Source organism: Haliotis asinina, chromosome 16, assembly GCF_037392515.1.
Source record: "Haliotis asinina isolate JCU_RB_2024 chromosome 16, JCU_Hal_asi_v2, whole genome shotgun sequence".
NCBI lineage: Eukaryota > Metazoa > Mollusca > Gastropoda > Lepetellida > Haliotidae > Haliotis > Haliotis asinina.
In genome coordinates this window covers 15,885,681-15,905,586 of record NC_090295.1, presented here as the reverse complement: position 1 = coordinate 15,905,586, position 19,906 = coordinate 15,885,681, and the positions used below count along the sequence as shown (strand labels likewise).

Here is a 19,906-nt window from a genome sequence, read left to right as displayed (position 1 = left end):
TGATGATAAAGGGCTTTGGAAGTTGGTCACACAAGTTTTGAAGATCAGGCTTCTGAATATTGGAAGACGGGGGAAGGTACACGGAACAGAGTGTGAAGGTAATGTGTAGTGTGAGACGGACTGCTACAGCTTGCAAATTAGTGTTAAGAGGAACAGGACTGTGAATGACGTCCCGTCGCACAAGAACAGATGCGCCACCGGTAGCTTTATCGCCCGGTGGTGAAAAAGAATGAAAAGGACTGTAACGTCTTATATCACACTTATCTGTATGTTTAAGGTATGTCTCTTGTAAACAAACTGCTGATGGATGTTGATCTTGTGCTAATAACTGGAGTTCATGGAAATTATGCTGAAGTCCTCTGCAGTTCCACTGAATGATATGATTTGAGCTACTCATGGCGGTTCAATGGGAGATCGAGATCGAGGTGGAGTTCCACTCGCCAGGTTAGGCAATGTAGGAGTGGTATCCATCTGAAGAAGTTCAAAGGTGTTATGAACCTCAGTAGGTTTGATGGACGGTGGAACCTCCAAGTGTTGGAGGGACCTGTGTTTCTTCTTTGATTGTTTTTTATTTTTTCCTGTATGCGCAGTGCACAGAACTGTATCATTGTCCTTTTGAACATTGGATGACGAAGCTTTTGACTGATGGACTTCTGTCTGAGAGGCTGATGTTGATGTTTGTGAATCACTGTGATTAAGAAGGTCAGAGTCCTCAAGGGTAAGATGTCCTTTAACCCATGAAATGTCGGTTTGACATGATACTGAAACTTTAGTTGAAGTTGGGGTCGAGACTGCGGCTGAATATGTTCTGGCTGAACAGAGAGACTGTGATGACACTAGTTTTTTGGCTTCATTATAGGACACATTGTTAGTACACTTGTATTTAAGAATTTGGGCTTCATGTACGAAACGGGGACATGATTTTGAGGAAGCAAGATGGTCACCACTGCAGTTAGCACACTTCAGAGACTCATTCGTGCACACTGAACTCTCATGAGCTCCACTGCATTGAGATGACAGTTCTTGGCTCCATGACCGAACGTTTGGCAGTTATAACATCGGAGTGGGTTTGGGACATATACGTCCACTCCGATATTGAAGTATCCAGCTTTAACACATGTAGGGAGTTTGGAAAGAGAAAACGTAAAAAGATAAGTGTGGGTCTTAATGATAGAATCATTTTGTTTTCTAGTGAAACGTTTCACAGCCGTGACCCCTTGATGTTTCATTTCAGTGACAATCTCATCTTCACTCATGTCGGAGAGACAACGAGCGCGATCACGGACGATTCCACGACAGGAATTCAGTGTTTTGTGTACAGTAACCACCACTGGAACATTGGCAAATTGTTTGATGGATAAAAGGTTCACAGATTGCTGCTTTCTAGAACATTCAACAAGCAAAGATCCAGAACGGAGGCGAGTAACATTGTTAACCTCACCACAACATCCATTAATAGCCTTAGAAATGGCGAACGGGTTCAATTTTAAGGGAGTATGGTCCGCAGCTTCAATTACAATAAATCGAGCCCATGAATCTACAGTAGAGTTATGGTCATCATCTGAGGAACTTGCATCTGAGTGACGTCTCTTGGAACCAGCGAGTTTTTGAGACATAGTGAAAAGGATTGGTTCGGCACCCCTGCTCCCCACCCGCCATGGAGCGTCAACAAGGACGGTGTCAATAAGCACCGGGTATCCAAGGTGCTGACACCAGGGATACAGGGGTGTTATACTCCGGAGAATATGACTTGAATAGCTGTATTTTGTCAACCAATTTGATGCCAGACTGGTCCGGACCTTGGCAAGAAATTGAAGACATACATTATTCAGAGGTCAACATCACCAGATTGGCCCATGAGCCACCGCCTTCTGGCATAAGACTCTAGGCAGTATAATATAAACTATAATTTATGCAATAGATGTCAAAAGTGCCAATACCCAATAACAAATACAATGTGCAAAAAAAGTCACCATGCACAGGGCTTGGCGTGACCAGCCGATTGATAGAACCGGGCCCGTTCTACCACCCGTCTAGGTGAAGTCAGGGCCAAAGTGGTGTGTTAGGCAATAGGAACACGGTTCCAGGCCCCTATTGCCCTCAACCACCAGGATCCCTCCTCCACCGACACAGGGCCGCAACCCACGGCTAACAGGTTGGTGGACCAAACATACCCCCGGGTCCACAACGGGGGTGTAGGCGAGCTCTTGGCGTTACCCAGCACCCACCACGAGGAGGTGGCTCGCCACGGGTGCCGATTCAGCTACGAAGGGATATCAAAAAGTAGTGAGCCTAACTATATTCTCGATTTCGAACGTTAGTAAAATTTCCATTTTATTTTTGAAGGGATCCCTAGCAAAGCCATTTCCAAAGTGTCACATATGTGGGTAATGTTGTTCTCGAGATATCAGTCATCACAACGCATTGTGATATAATATTTGGAAAATAATTGCCAAAAAAATGAAAACGACATATCATTTGGTACCTCTTGGATAATGGTATGTCCTCAGATAATATCATATAAAATATCTTCAGAATGGTATTGGATGAATTCCGGTCATAATCAACAGCAAAGATTTGGATTGCTTGATTTATATTTAGCCAAGGACTGTTTTTCAAGGACATCCCCATTTTGATCTATCAAAACACATTTTGTCCAACTATTCAAGCTGGCACTGTTTACAATATAACGGGAACTGACACTTGTGTGACCATTCATCGTATAGTTTGAACCCTTGGCATCATTTATGAATAGTGAAAACATTAGAATCAGTTGTGTCCGTATGATTACGTCATCTGAAAGGGTGTGTGAAGTGTCTCCAAAACAAGCTCTGTCAGTAAACATGAAGGGGGTAGTCACTTTTACGAGCGATTATAGTTTCAAATTGCTTTTTGCGCACTTTGAGTTTAATTCTGGCGGACTTCTACCTGTCTCAAACACACAAAATGTTTCTTGCATATTGTGTTTCCCATCGATGTGGTGCATTGATTGCAGATCTAGATTTTGCGCAAATAGAGGTACCAAGATAAAAGTCAAACAAAATGGGGATTGTGAGGCTGGAAGATAGCAAACCAATTTGCTTTAGGTTGAAAGATATTATGTAGAAAAATATAACATGAAAAAAAAGTTCATATCATTGTGCGGATGAGGCTCAATACATGTATTTCTTTATATCCCCTCGTATGAAAGGGTCTTTTTTATGATACTATTTCTAATTTAATTGTATTTTTGTTAAACACAATGATGTTATTACTAACAGTTCATCTTAAATACATTGGGTGTTTTTGCAAATCAGTAATAAACCGAGCTCATACCTGGCTTAGGGACACTTCCATGTTATACTGCATGCGTGCTTCTGTGTGCGTGCTGGGGGGTGGCTGTGATTTTGGGCAGAAACTTATGTTCAAGTTATATGCACACAAAACAGTATCACTGCCATTACCTGGATTTTGGAAGCGGCTGTAAAATAGAGAGTGAGGAGCGGTAGTAAAATCTTTCACTGAATGTCTTTGTTTTCCGCGGCAGTCCATCATTACCACGGCATTGTGAAGCTTGTGCCCACGATCGCGTGTGTCCCATTTCATTTCTGAAAGTTTTATATAGCCATGATAGTGGTGACTTGAGAATAAAACAAAAAAGAAATCTCGCCAAGTCCCACAAGCAAACTTTCAGCAGATGTTAATCTATCCCAAATTTATCGCCAGTAATAAGCAAGAATATTTGTCTACTAAGTCAAAATTCACAATCATATATTAAATAATATAGAAATGAAAGAAGACAAGAATGTGGTAGATGTTATCATTTATTGATTAAGGTCGACAGGATGAACGGAGAATAATCACTATGCCAAAAACCGGTCCCATGAGGTGACAGAATTTCTCATTAAAAGGGGTAAATAAAGAGTCAAGTCAAAAGAAACCAAATCTGGTGTTTCAGGTGTGTTCAGCCTCACGAGCTGTCTGATACCTGTAAACACATTATTGGGGAGTCGGCGCCATTGTTTCTGCAAATTCTAGGAGTGGTTCCTGAGAGTGCACAGACCTCCACCAAGGGCATCCCAGATGTGTGCGACTGAATTCAGATCACGTGACCTTGACGCTCAATCGTTCAATCGAAAGCACGTGCAAATGATACGATCACGTGACCAGGGGCGCGTAAAAAACATGCTTTCGCACTATTGCTGGGAGCATGATGTTTGGATTGACTTCCATGTGCTGCTGTAACTGCTGTTTTCTAGGATCGATACTTGTGGAATTATAGTATGATACCCGAAAACTGACTACTATAACATGTCATATACATGTATTTGTTTACGAATATAAATCATGAAGTATTAATATTGAGTCAGTATATTTTATGTGCACGCTCATAACCGTTACCAACAATTTGTATTCGGTTTTGCATACTAACATGAATGGAGTGTGAATATATAAAATAATATACAGTTTAGTTCGGGAAACAATCTGCATTTTACAATTGTAGTACTATGTCAATAAATATATTATTGTTCGAAGCTGACGCTCAAAGACAACACGAAAACGATTCTGGAAAGTTAATTCACCAAGTGAGTCGTTCGTAGTAACGAAGTATGTGTGGATATCTAATACATCTCTTTGACTATTCCTTTCTTCCAGTATACGCTGTCATGTCATGAAACTGCATTACTCTTCAGCCAAATCACGGTAAATTATTTGTTGTTTGAAACAACACCCTTGTTTTCGTTTTGCTAAACTTGTGAATGACCCCTAGTCAGCGCCCTGGTATCAGCAGGTTTTCACCGTATAGTTCCAAATAATAGTTTGAGTGAGTCGGTCAATATGCGGCATTTAGCAATTATTTCAGTAATATCACGGCGTAGTACACCAGAAACATTGTACCCACATTGGGAGTCGAACCCGGGTATTCGAGCGAAAGCTTTAACCACTGGGCTATACTATCTTAACAACTGGTACTATATACAAAACTGGGTCACATTGCAGCCACATGTGAAACATAACGCGGGTATTAAGGTGTGGCGTGTGAACGTTTTAACAAAGTGCTACATCGCGCTCGCCCGATTTATCGGAATATAACAATAACAGAAGTGCAACCATAAAATTTTCATATATCTTCAAACAAACCTGTCGTCATTTATAACTGAGTTATAATCGATCACATCGTGATGTTGATAACTGAGAGTCAAATCATGACCCAGGTCAATTCCGAAACTTGAACGGGGACGTGGAATCAAGTTTCGGTATTTGTCATTGTTTCAGCTTTTGTGGGTGAAGAGGAAGTTTAAAGTCTAAACATTAACGATAAGTCCAGGTCAATATGTCAGTCTTTATTATCAGTAAGATAATGTGAAATAGCGTTAATGATTGCTAGTGTGTTGAGATCTCAACACATGGTAGAAAGAGGTAACCAGATTGAAAAATACTGCCCGAGAGTGGTTGTGTAATTTGTCGACTACAGTCTCGTCAAAGGTGACTTGATACTCCGCTGACTTTACTGGATACCTGAGATTTAAGATGGGCAAATCGTACACGGTGACCACCGAGCAGAATCTGGAGTCAGTAGACATCCAGGACAGTAACAAGTCTGAAACGGAAACAAAGAAAAAGTAAGAATTTTATGAGATTTGCGTTCGTGTGTGCGTGAGTGTGTAAGCGTACGTGTTCATAATCAGCTAATTGAAATGTTTTCTATTATATTGTTTGATAGATTCAAATTATCTGTAAGTGGTTTATTTAACAAGAGAGACGTAGGCCATCGCAACATGACACAACAGGTGTATACAGCAACCACAATACTTATTGGCTGGACAGTAACAGATTTGTTCTCAGTTGCACAGAATTCTCAACAGACATAGCCAACTTTCTTACAACATCACTGTTATCACTGGACATTTAAAAAATAGATTTAGCTAAAGTCGGAGTAGTATTTCCCAGGAATAAACCTTTCACGTAAATCCACATAAGCTTGGTATTCTAACAAGAAGTTATGTAGTATTTTCCACTATCAATGCTAATATTATTCATTGAAATATTGCATACAATACTTGAATTGACAATAATCAAAATAGGCAATTAATATCCATGTTTGTGATACACATACACTTTAATCATATTATTATTATTATTTTATATTATTTATTATTATCAACTGCAATGGTACGTTTAACAACGCATGAGAGACCTCCTTGTTGTCATGGCTACTTTATCAGCATGTTCCTATGTTCGTGTTATCAGTGAATCCCGTCACCTTCACGTATACTTATTCTTCAAACAAAAAGAAACATTCAAGAAGGTTATCAGTTAATTCATGAGAAGAGACTCAAAGAGGTCACATTTGCAGCTGTTAACTGAGATTACACACACTACTACTACTACTACTACTACTACTACTACTACTACTGTTGCTGCTGCTGCTACTACCACTACTACTACTACTACTACTACTACTACTACTACTACTACTACTTCTACTACTACTGGTGAAAGGGAAACACATAGTCACACAAAATCAACAACTACCATCGCTACTACCACCAACACCACCACTACAGCTTCTACGTCTACTACAACTACCCAACTCGTCCCTGGTGTAGTGATCACCTTCAGTTGGAGGCGACATGAAGCCTGTTTTTATATTGAATTCTCTTCAATGGTAAAAGTTTCAGATTTACAAACAAATTCTAATCAACGTCTGTGATAACACATTTTACATATTATACGTTAAAACCTATGAACTCAACAACCTCAACACCATTGCATCAAGGATGAAGTCATAGGTTTATCTATGAATAGAAACACTGTCATGGCCGGTGAGATCATGCTCTTATCAGTTTAGGTCAATAGACCGCCCCAAATAGTGCAATTAGCTGTATTCCGTCTGTGTGGCGTCGGTCTATAAATAATCGAGTCTGGATCAGACAATCCAGTGATCAAAAGCATTGGCATCGATTTGCAAATCAAGTGAGCGAGCTTGACCACCCGACTCCGTTAGTCGCCTCTTTCAACAAGCATGCATGGTCGTCTTTTGTGAGAAGCATTCCTGAAGGGCACATCCCAACATCTGTAATTAACCAGTTGATCCCCACAAGCAGGACAAACAGGGGACTAGTTTCCTGAAGGGCTGGCTAACATGATCGATAATCGGAAATATCGTCGAGAGGAAGACTTATTTGTTATTATCGATATGAAATTTGTGTTATCGTTGATATCGTAGTAGAATTAAGAATCAGTTTACCTCTTTGTTCATGGTATCTAAGTTATATGTACGGGGCAGTGGGGTAGCGGTTGAAGCGTTCGATCCTCACGCCGAAGGTCCGGGTTCGATTCCCCACATGGGCACAAAACGCGACGCACTCTATGAGAATGTTCAGGACGCTGTTTTGTTATCTATCCATACAAAACATCTCATCAGTGATGGGCGTAAACACATCTACATGTATCTAACATGCACATTGTAGCCGTCGTATTGTCACGGGGATGACAGACGAAGAAGCTTCTTCGTCCACTGCCTCCATTAGTTCGGGGGAAGATACTGTGCCGTGAATGTGAGGTAATCACATAAGCTCCGCCCACTCATCAATATTTATGACTTCTGAACACTAAGACCATTGTAGGTATTGGTGTACGTCCTAGTTGCTGACTTGTACCTGAGTATACAGCTTTATAAATAAACACAGTTTACGATGTAACAAGACTGTAATCTCGACCGCTGCAAACATTGAAATCGATCCAAATTCGGTCAGTTCTTAATGACATAACATCATGATCCTTTCCAAACAAGGCTTGAAGCTGAATAGAGTACATTGTTTGCTTTTTGTACGGAGGGGGTATATATGCGTGTGAAGGGTGGTTCGCCATTACTGATATCAAGCCACGTGTTCTTTTGGGCTTGCGCGCGCGCGCGTGTGTGTGTGAGTGTTATTTCATTAGTCTAGAGTGAATCCGTATTTCAGTACGCGTGGTTTGTATCCCTGATTCCATATTATTGTGAAACAGATGACATCCAAACTAAGATCCAATACTCCAGTGTTGTATATAACCTCAGAAAGAACAAACTGATTGGATTTGAGTTGTTTTCTCTCATCCTCACAAAGAAAACTAAAGAGACCAAGTGATAAATATTGTTTTAACTTAATCACCTTATCCGTATTAGTCCACGTTTGCCAACGATGTTGGAGGGATTTTATCATAATCATCACCATCATCATCATCTTTATTCTCAAAATCCACCATCGATGGTACGTGAGACAATTAAATGCAAATAAATACAATAAATGCCAGGTTAGCAGGCATATACACCGACGTTTATACAACATATACAAAGATGTGTTATAACTAATTGGAAAAAAACTAATTAGATTGCATTGGGAGCCTTGTTAGAAACAGTTACAGTTGTGATATATTTTGCAAAGTTACATTAAGTGTTTGTTCTTTTAGATTTGAGAAGGCATGAGAACGTGGCCATTTTTTTTAGATTCGACCATTGTAGAAACTGATTTAGGATAAAAATAGATCTTTCTGAAATAAAGGCGTCACATTTAAAATGATACATGGAACTCATCGGCGACTGCAGTTTGGTAGAAGTCCTCCTCTCCACTGTCCAAAATGTTCTCCACACCTGCTAGGACGTGATCGTTTGAGAGGAAAAGGGTTGCGTGTGCAGGATTATTTATGTCTGTGAACAGTTGAACGTCATGTGACGGCAGACCCGTGGTATAAGTTGGTTACTGAACCATCCACTATGGGAAAAGGTGCTGATGTGTCGATTCTCGTTATTTATTAGAAGTAGTGTATGGATGAGTTTCAAACAGTCCGACTAACAGAAACAGCATATAGCTTGGACAAACCAAATTATTATACAATGAAAGCTGTCAAAACCGGCATCTGCTCAATCAAGCAAGTTGTCAACACCGGTATAAAATCTCAGTCCAGTCCGTGGCTTGCACATTTATCACCAGCAATCCGGCACATTGTCTAAACCGGATTTCTTCAGTCCCTATGAGTGACATCGTCTTCTTCAGTCTAGGTCATTTGAGAAAATGAGACATTACTTGATTGGCAATAGCTTTAGGTCATTCAGTTTTGGGGAGTGTCTCATGTTCAACCTCTGAGGTGAAAAATACATTCCTTCCACAAACTGTGTAACAGACCTATTTTATGATATAGTAAAATGACTTGATGACAATGTTTGATACGATTTATGATGCAATGCGAGCGAAATAAGTATTTTATGAATGAAGGTGAAGAAAGGTCAAGCTGACCTAAACTGAGTGTGTAAGAGTAATACTATGCATTTCCACAGTGGCGCGAAAATGAGATAATATTTTAATTTGAAAATTAAAGGCGGGCAGTATATGGGAGACACAGAAAAACACACACCAATAGGTTGTTGCTAGGTAGAAAAACAATCTCATTAAGATCAGATCGTTTACGCTGACATCCGCCGCTGTGTCAGTATCAGATGTCGCGTCAAGACGAACCTTCCAAATCTAAACGGAGGGCGAGGGAGGTCTCGAATTTCAGATTTCACTTTTCTAAATCAATTCAGCTAATCTTGTTTTGGAAATTTTCAAATCACAGTTCTGAAAAAACCGTTATTCAGACCACAATATTGGCACAAAAATGACAAGTTGTTCATGACTTAGACAACAATGTGACATCGTGGCTTTACTCTTTTGCATTTAACTTTCTCGATTATGTTCGTTTTCGAGATACAGAAGCTTCGCATACAAAAAACTGATAAGATAATGTATTGGTACAGGTCAAAAAGGCTTTAGAAATTCATATATCTGAAGGTTGCCAGGCTCGTTCTTCCAGCCCTATGAATGTAATATTCCGAAAGTATGCATCCCATCGATTTCCTGGGAAACAGTCGTCCGGGTAAACGAGGTCTCAAATTCATGCATGATGTAAGTTGCAATAGGAATGTCAACTACGAAAGGTGGGGTATATATAGAATACCCACGTGTCCCAGCACGACATGATATCTACCCGATACTGGCGACCCGAGGTTGGTTTATTCTGGGAAGGAAAACACTTGTCGCGAGTAGTGGATGTGAAGTTACAACGCACCTAGTTTTTATTGATCGACCAAGGAGAGTTGGAGGTCCTCCTACCCCGCGAAATACGTAGCTCGGGCTTGTTACGGAATAAGAGTTATATCAAGGAAGCAAAACCGACGTCAACACCATGTTCTTCCCTGCCGCAGAGGATAAGAAAGATGGGTAAGAGAATTTTGATATTCGTTGGATATGTAGAGTGAGATATAGAAATGATGACGTGGTCGATAATTAATTATTATTCTTCCAAATGCTTCAGCGGCCATACCATATTGCATAACATTTATAGGGAATTTTATGAGTACATACAGGATACCACTTTCATACCATGTTTTGGGAATATGTTGTACACATGCGGGATATCACATGTATATCATGGTTAGGGAATATTAAGAACAACCCGTTCATGAACCACATCGTGCTGTCTCCTATTGTACATATGGCACGGTGTATGAAGTCATTTTTAGGAGCTGACTGGATTCGGGTGTTTCAGGATGTTTGTGCTGCAAATGGAGATGCTGTATAGTTTCATTTTCAGGATGATTTTCCATGCTGGTAAAAATGGTCATGAAACCTATGTTAGCAGTACGCTTAGACTGACATTCCTAGAATGCATAAGATATTGTGTCATTCGTGAGTATCGACTTGAGAGATAAAACACGAACTGCTGCGTCACACGGTATCATGGTTGTTAAAGAACCATTCCACCATGTTTAAATAGGCCGAAATTTGAAGCCTTTCATATAAAACATATGCCAGAAAGTAAAATGAAATGTTCGGTAAAAATCCAAATGAAAAAAAGAAATGTCTTAATGTTTGATGTTGATTAATATTACATAATCCACTGTACCGTTGCTCACCTTTCAAAGGTTAGAATAAATCTCCAATTGGAGAACAGCTGCATGTGGTTCCCTAGTGTAGAATCTGTTGTGCGATGACAATCGGGGAATCAACGAATCCCGAAATCAACGATAGCTTGCCTTCATCGTAAGGGTAAATCGTTGTTTATAGGTAAATCATCATTTTAACTGTAAAAGATGCACGTTTGATATTTTCAGCGAATTCTTGGCTGAGAATTAAGTGCCACAACAAATGCGTGATGTCATCACAATCTGTAATTTAACATGATGGCTGCTTCCCAACTATTGTACATTCAACACAATGCTCTGTGTTCGTTGCCAACATAACATTATGCCATTCTCGGACCAGTGAAGATCAGGGTGTAGATCGATTCTCACCATGTCAATCACTGGATTGTCTAGTTCAGGCTTATTTTTTTACACTTCGCTGTCATATATGCTACCCATCAAAAGTCACTGGTGTAAATGTAACCCCTTACTTCAGTCAAACTGAAGACTGTTCAAAACAGATTTTGCAAAATATTCCATACTGTTAAAAAGTACTGTTTACAAACGCATTGGTGGATTGTAAAATAAATTCGGAACGTCAATTATTATCATGAGTTAAAAAAAATGATGAAAGTCAGTGAATATATAACGTTGGGAAAATAAGAAATTCTGATGTCTTTAGGTAAACGCATGTAAGTTCTAATTATACCTATGTTTGTATTTTGGGCCACTGGCCTATTACTGAATAAATATCTGTCTGTCTGAAAGTCAATGAAAATTAGCGAACACAGCTGTTCACGATGTTTACACATCCTTTTCAGCAAATTTGATGCTTGATCATCGTACTACATATAGTGAGTGCTTTAAGTGAGTCTAAACTTTTGATTGGTATTACAGTTGGAATATTCCAGAAGGCAAAAAACAAATAATTATTTTGTCAGTATTCAGATACGCTGGAAAAAAACCCAATAATTCTCATGTAGAAAATTTAACCTGTCCGTTTGTAATTCGGTCAGCCGTGGTCTATTCCGTTTTTCTCATGCTTAAACACGAAATGGCACGCGTGACCCCGTCTTGTGAACCACGCTGACCCTATAAGCGAGGTTTAGAACCATGTTTCACTCAAATTATGATGTCGGGTTTGTAGATACTATACAAATGCTCATGGGTTTCACAAAAGCAAAATAAAAACGATCTGCGTTGTTCGTACATTTAAACCAACGTGTCGTAAAATTACACATATGCTTCACACACACACAAGAAAGAAGAATCTGACTCGTAGTTCAAGTGAAATACAATCTGAAATGTAGGCCAAATACCCGAAGCTGTAGTGATGATAACAGTGTCATTTCGACCGAGTTTAGGACTACAGCACAGATAAGGTAAGAAGCTGATTTATAATCTGTCGCCAATAAAGTTAAGCATACACATGTGGATAATACGTGCGATGGTGGGAGGGTGAGCGTCTATATTTTCTGATGTAATCTCCATGAAAAAGTTCACGACTGAAAATATATTAAACACGAAACTACTGTCGCGACGTTTGGAATAATCATGTCAAGACAGAAAATGAGAACATTTTGTATATTTCCAGCAAACTAGTTACAATCGTAAATTGTTTAGTCTGTGTTTTGTTTACATTCAGCTTACAATTTCCAGTGCACCATTCGGGGGTGCACAAATGACTGCAGACTCCATCCGAACCATCCCCACCTCCTTCTTTGACAGTGTTTTCAAACCACCATACCTGGACTTGTATCTCAAACGTGAGTGAGTCGGTTTAGGTTTTCCCCGCTTTCAGCAACATTCCAGCAATATAACAGCCGGGAAACAAAAAGATTGGTTTCACACATTGCACCCACTTATGGACGCTCGAACCCGGGTCTTTGGCGTGACGGGCGAACGTTTTAACCACTTGGCTACACCACCCTCCCTGTATCCACTTGGTATTCTCATGAAAAGTAATTAAGAAAGATGCTAATTATATAAACCTCTATAGCAATGTGTACAGCCTTTTGTCAATCTCGACTTGACGTAAAATTTGATCATATTTAAAAGAGATTAGTCTTTTGGAAAAGATATAGCTTCTTGCAAAATTGTCTGTGTTTTGCATTGTCAGTATAACTCATCTTTAAATTGTCTCTGATATCAACCATTTTGATGCTGTACAAAAATAATTAGAGATATATGTAAATTTTGAAATTTTGAATAATGATCTATTTATTCACTGACAATCTGATGAAATTGAAATATCAATCATAAAAATACCAATATCCCTAACTTATTTTGTATAGTTTCTGGTTCTCGCTGCGAATAGCTTCGGAATAGCTGATGCGGCGAAAAGCATTGTCCATTCATTCATTTTTTTAACAAAAGGATGCATCAATGAATATAAACTAATATTACGGAGTTAATTATCTACGTGGTTATTATCAACGTGTGTTGATACATGCTTTTAACATACCAGAAAACAGGATAACAGTGAAATGTACACAGGTCATTCGCATTAGTCCAGCTTTTATCTATTGTACGCCGTTATCAGGAGCATTTCACCGATATCAAATGACCTGTAAGTAGGGGTTGTACCACTGTATTAGTACCCTCGGTCCCAATGTCGGGTGATGGGCAATGGGGATGACTAGTGGTTAAAGCTTCCGCTCGTCACGCCGAAGTTAACACATGGGTACTATGTGTGAAGACCATTTCTGGTGTCCCCCTCCGTGATATTGTTGGAATATTGCTAAAAGCGGCGTAAAGCAATACTCACTCACTGTGTAATATCTAATAAAACCCAACTCACTAACGACGAGTGACTTTGTTCAAAGTGTCTCTTATTGGATTAAACCAGTTTGTATACACTGTTTTATTTATTCAGACTGACTGAAACCAACGAAACACAGTATAATCAGTCGGGAATACAGGCACGAAAACAAAATGAAAGAACAAATAGAGGCAACATCATATCAGCCGACAACAGAGAAATATAAACGTACAGGCTTAGCACTGACCCTCGTTTTTTCCTTGTGTCTCATATCTGTGTTGTATATACATGTATAAATTAGCATTATTACCAATGTATACTGTTCTTATAATCCATCATGTATCTATCTATCTATTGATCTGTCTATTGATACCAGCGCGAGCCGTAAAAATACTGTTCTTTGGAGCTTTCCAGAACATTTTATGACTTCGTTTATGACTTTGCCGTTTCATAGCTTGACGTTTATTTTATTCTGCCATATTCAACTCCCAGGCATTGTATACAAGCAGAAACAACGAGCCTCTTCATGTCACTTTCGACAGAGAATTATTATACCGTGTAAATATATATACAGTGTTGAACATATCCATCCCTATCACAATATGTAAATAGTAATTGAGTGAGTGTGGTTTTACACCGCTTTTAGCAATATTCCAGCAACATCACGCCGGGGTACACCAGAAATGGGTTTCACGCATTGTGCCCATCTGGGGAATCGAACCCGGATCTTCAGTCGAACGAGCGAACGCTTTAACCATTAGGCTACCCATTCACCCCCTTTTTATATACTGGAAACTCATCCTCGATGATCGAGGGTATAACATTCTTTTATGAAAAATACCCTGACGCCTTCTCAATCACAGTTCGCATTAAACCATGCTCACTCACTCACTCACTCACTCACTCACTCACTCACTCACTCCAGGCCTAGGGCACAAGGCGACATGAATGCAGGCTGTAATATTACCTTCTGCATGTACAAGAAATGAAGATGTGGGTATTATATATTATATATACACATCTCAGCCTTGTCGCTTATATTATTTCCTTTTAAATTTCAAATACCTTCGGGAGTGGTTCGTAACGCTGATACTTATATTCACCGGGTTGATGTAACAGCTATGTACACATGTACGATATATGGTTGTCAACAGAATGTAAGATTTATTGCTGGAGAAATATTTTATAGCGCTTTTAATCTGTACCGACGCTTCCTTCAGTTTGACCATAGGTTTATTGAGCGGGTAAATAACGTGTACATGTATGACACGCTCACAAAGGGATAAAAGTAAAAAATGCTGTACATTTATGTTAATCGTAGGGTGTGACATGTGCATTAACATCACCGAGCTGAAGATGAAATACGTTTGTGCGACAGTATCAGAAACGTGAACAGAAAGTACCCTAGCCTTTTTTTTCAAAATTAATATGAGCAGTGCCAATAGACCGATCCAGTAAGGGGCGATAAGCCCCGCCCACTTCGTTTTTTGACGTTTAGGGGGACAACCTCTGACAATGGCGTCACCGCCGGTGAAACTTATGTACATTGAGAACGGTGTTGATGAATTCTGCTTGTGGTACTTTGGTATCAGCTGTTTATAAATGATATTTAAAGAGCCGAGATTTGCGTATATTATTTAATGTATCTTATTTGACATACTGTAATTAGCGAGTGAAAATGAGTTACATGCCCGATGAAAAATCGTCTCGGCCAGCGGCTGCATGTAGGAGGCGTATTTTCTTTCGAAATGATTAATCTACCTGGCATTTCACGTCCGTCTAAGATTCTAGCAGGGAAGTGAAACTGAAGTATGTTGTTGTTGTTTTTTTATTCCTAGATTCCCATCGTAATTTTATGATAACCGTGAACACAACCACATGTTCAAGCTGCTGATCGTTTTGGTATCTATAAATAGATTGTCAACACTGAGCGAGGAGCCTTCAGTTCGATCTTTTATTTGATGTTCAAATTTAGTTCAGTCATTTAGGTGAAATCATGAGTTTATACCTTGACTAACAAAGCAGAAAAAATATTTCCATGTATCTGAACATACCCAGAAGCAAATATTCAGCAGCTAATCTTCAGCAAATCTCAGTAAAATTTCCCTCTTCAAATCTGTACACCATCCTAAAATGACACTGAATATATGGAAATATATTTTTTTTTAATCACACTTTTCAAGTTATTTTCTTTCTGTACTTTGTTGTGGAATCATAATTTATAAACTTCCTCAATACTGAACTTTATGAACTGCCGGATTTTATGCTCAGGTATGTAACACCACTATAACACAAAGAAGATCCAAGATACACTCTGCACCTGTGCACTGACCCATATTCCACAAACAATCTCTGGAAATCTATGAACAGAGGATCCACAGTTACCAAAACAATTAACTAGGTTTCTTCAAAGATAATTACTAATGGACATAAGATGTGAAGAATATCTCAAAAGTTCAAAACTTTTGTCAATAAAATTACACCTGGACATCATTGCTTCTTAAACAATGATGATAGTAATCTTTGTATAATATATCAGAGAACATATCCCTAGATGACATGACACGAAATCTGATCTATTTCCGTTTCTGGAGTTCTTACTAATGTCATCAAAAACATATTAAAGTTGTTTCAAAATGTGGTAAAGGTCTTAACAAACTTAGGAAAATGCCCTAAACCATTCACATCCTGCAAACAAGAGTGCAATTTAATATGAAGCTGATTTTCCAAATAACCATGTATCAACTAACCTTGTCCATCTTAATAATTTGTCCATCTTAATAAACAACACTTTGGCACAGTCATGAAACATTGGTAACCTCCCCCAAGAGCTGGTGATTTCTAAGAAGCATTACATCAAATCTGGACTAAATGTATGTTTCAATATTCATTCCAGTTACATGAAGAATAGCATACAAGCTCATGAAAACTTTGAGCTTGTAAGTTTTTATGTTCCAAGACTGAATAATGCCAGACCAGGGTGTGGCCAAAACGTAGCATTTGTTGTTGTCTTTTTTTCCAAACTCTCTGGATGTTGAAAAAACTTTTATATGAATTACGATACAAGTAATCACTTTCAGACGAATCTCACTAGAGAATATATTTTTTTTATAAAAAAAAGAAAAAAAAAAAAAAACCATCGTAAAGGAGGGCCAAGAAACTAACTTAGTGCCATGTTATTGCTCTGCCATGACATGTCGATAGTGCTGTCTAAGCATGCCTGGTTTTGCTTTCAACCCACATGAATCTGATATGTCAGTTAGGTATAATTATTTATTATTGATTATAGTATTATTTATTTTATTACCTTTCTACCTTTCTACTAAAGGATGCAAGATTCTTAAAAGACCTTTTGCTATCATTTCCAGTGAAGTAATAAAAGTGACAGTTGTACCAATGTACCTCTCCAGCATGAAAAAAAATATTGTAACAAAAATTAAAAACAAATAATATTCTCTTAGTTAAGAAATACAATTTTACTTAATTCCCTCCAATATTCCACAAAGTCACTATTCTTCTCGCATAGTTTTCGTCTCGACCCACATCTGTTTATAGAAATTCCAAAATATTTAAGGCATGGTTTTATAGACACTCATTTGAAATGCTTTTCAAATTTTGGATATTGCGTGATAGGCATCTGCTTACACTGTCCCTTTGATTAAAAAATATTACTCCTCGAATATTTTGCGCTACACATATTAACAGATAGTGTGCTGCACAGTAGCCATTCAGATTGTGCTATTGAAACTTGACAACATCATAAAATTTGTGACAAATTTAAGAATATGTAAGATCGAAGGCAACTATATCCATCACTTTGTACTTTAATATAACGTGTTTTGCAATTCTGGTCGTCCCTAACATAAATTAGATCGCTGTCAGATTTGTTTACATTGTGCCACGGCCTTCTCGCCTGTCTCGTTTCAGCTTTATGGTCTACCAAATCAATGCCAAGTATTGACTAAACCGTAAAGCGAAAACAGTGTTGTAGTTACAAAAAACATCCGTGTTTATAATACTTGCGAAGCCTTAAACTGTTAGTTGTTGTCTTCTAACTGGTAATGGGTTTGTACATGCGCGAAAGTGTGGAAATTCATGCAAATTCTCAACTTCTCGCAGACGTAGGTTTCGAGAACGATGGTGCCGACAATTAACTGATCGTGAGGCCTATCGCATTGCTTGATCCACCTCAATTTGTTCGTCTTCACCAAAATGGTTCTGTTGAAGGTATTGATCAAATCGCAGCAATGTATAATAGATATTGCAAGTGTGAGTGGCATAATTCGAAGCACATCGCTTCGGAGGCTTCGTTTGACCCCGGAAATAAGTCAGACAAATCTACAATGCGCGCCCGGCCTGCTGATTGGCCGAAATCGACGCATGCGCCAGCTTTGATTGACAGACTGGATCGGTCTATTATGACGTGATACACGGATGACGTCAATATGAAACCCCGTGACGTCAGGGAGTCAGGAGGGCCCAGATCACCGACCAACTCGTATGACTTTTTATAAGACAGCTGACAGGTCTCACAGCCGCACTGTGTTTCACTGGTGTATGGGAGAGATTGTATGCAATCTGGTTTCCAACAACTGTCGTAGGTCTGCTCCAAAATAACTTCCATTGTATCAAAACTATGCTGAAAATATCAGTAACTGGTTGACCGACCTTGACTCCATTATATTATTTACTTGGAATATTGCTCATGATATTAACTGGTTTGTTTCACCCGACTCGACTGAGCATACAGACTCAATTCACAGTCTAATTAGTCATTCCTGATAATTCTTAAATACATTTCCTTATTCAAAAAAAAAAAAAAGAAGAACAAAATACCAAACCGCACAGGTATAACATGACTCAAAAAAAATAAATGACTTTTTCTAAATAACTTTGTCCGACAGATGAATATACAGGATTATTTTAGAATTGAGTCAACTAGCGGTGAGGTCATTCGTGATCAATCTTACTGAGGCCGATCCTAAAAGTGGGATTCATGACATTCGTTCTAAAATAGAAATACACGATTCAGTAGGAAAGTAATCAAATCAAGCTAGGGTCCATGCAGGAAAAAAAGGTACTGTAAGTCCCCATGGTCCCTAGTATGGTGATCTACCTTCAGTTGTTGGCAATCTATAGCCTGTTTTATATTGTATTGACCGAATAGTGATATTAGTTTTAACTTTCCACGCAAGTTTTAATTCAAACTGTGATATTCTAGTTGTTTTACTGTCCTTCGTCAACAGGTTTTACAATATACATATAGTCCTTTTCATTGTTAAATGTTCTCGTCACGATTGGCTGAAATATTGCCGATGTGACGTTAAATAATAACTCACTCACACGTTACACGTACATCGATATGACGCAGTGGCCAGGCACAAGACAATATTTAGCATAAGGTTATTTATTACCAGATATATATTTTTAAATAACTGAATACCTGTAAACATAAACAAAATCATCGTGTTTAGTTTAGGCCATGAAGGTATTTTCCCGACTTATTTTGAAACGCGATTTCTATATATTGTGTTCATTTCTTAAATTTTGCACCTCTTGTCAGTCATATCTGTGACATATAGCATCTGAATGTAGTTTATAGTATCTGAAAAACTCGATTTTTAAACCCGAGTAAGTTATGCAAAAAATATATAATTTCTGCACGCTTCATTTGGTTTTGTTATTCAATCGTTAATCCAAATGAATAACTTACCGAACATTTGTCCTAATTGATTTGAAAGGGAAAGTTAAGCGAATGTCACCATTATTTCAGAAGGAGAGTTTAATACATACAGGTTAAAACACGAGTGAGTGTGTTTTGTTTTTATGAAATGAGTGTCAGAAAAAATACATATTTTATGGAAATATGGATTTTTCTGACACGAGTTTCATAAAAACAATATGGCACATTCGCGAGTGTGTTAATTTCTTTATTATCCATTTGTACCTAACTTTTTATTTCTGAACAACCCCACGTAAAATGAAATCATAGGTCAAGGTGAAGGTCGCGTAAGACTACAGTGATACGGCACCATGGACGTAAACTCCCTGTGTAATGCTACTAAGAAAAGAGCGCAACATATTGACTCTTGCTCGAAGACAAAAAATACAAACACAATTTGAATTGAAATTAAATCTTTATCAACTTAAATAACTGTTAGAATTGTATAACTGGAAAGATTGTTGATGGGAAAGTGTTTCGTCGTCAGAGGAGTCACTGAGAGGAGAGCGAGTAACACGGC

The 19,906-nt window shown here is 38.5% G+C and overlaps 1 protein-coding gene across 2 annotated transcripts in view; it reads left to right on the top strand.

Annotated features, from left to right (window-relative positions):
* The first annotated feature begins 5,287 nt into the window (after positions 1-5,287).
* The window catches only part of LOC137267912 (ATP-dependent translocase ABCB1-like), a 168,631-nt gene continuing 154,012 nt past the window's right edge, over positions 5,288-19,906 (top strand). Inside the window, exon 1 of one of the 2 annotated variants that reach the window (XM_067802355.1) lies at positions 5,288-5,603. In XM_067802355.1, coding sequence (XP_067658456.1) covers positions 5,512-5,603 — 92 coding nt within the window. In that variant the 5' untranslated portion in view covers positions 5,288-5,511. Of the gene's footprint in view, positions 5,604-10,014; positions 10,221-19,906 lie in introns of those variants that run through there. The other variant, XM_067802356.1, reaches the window with a different exon arrangement.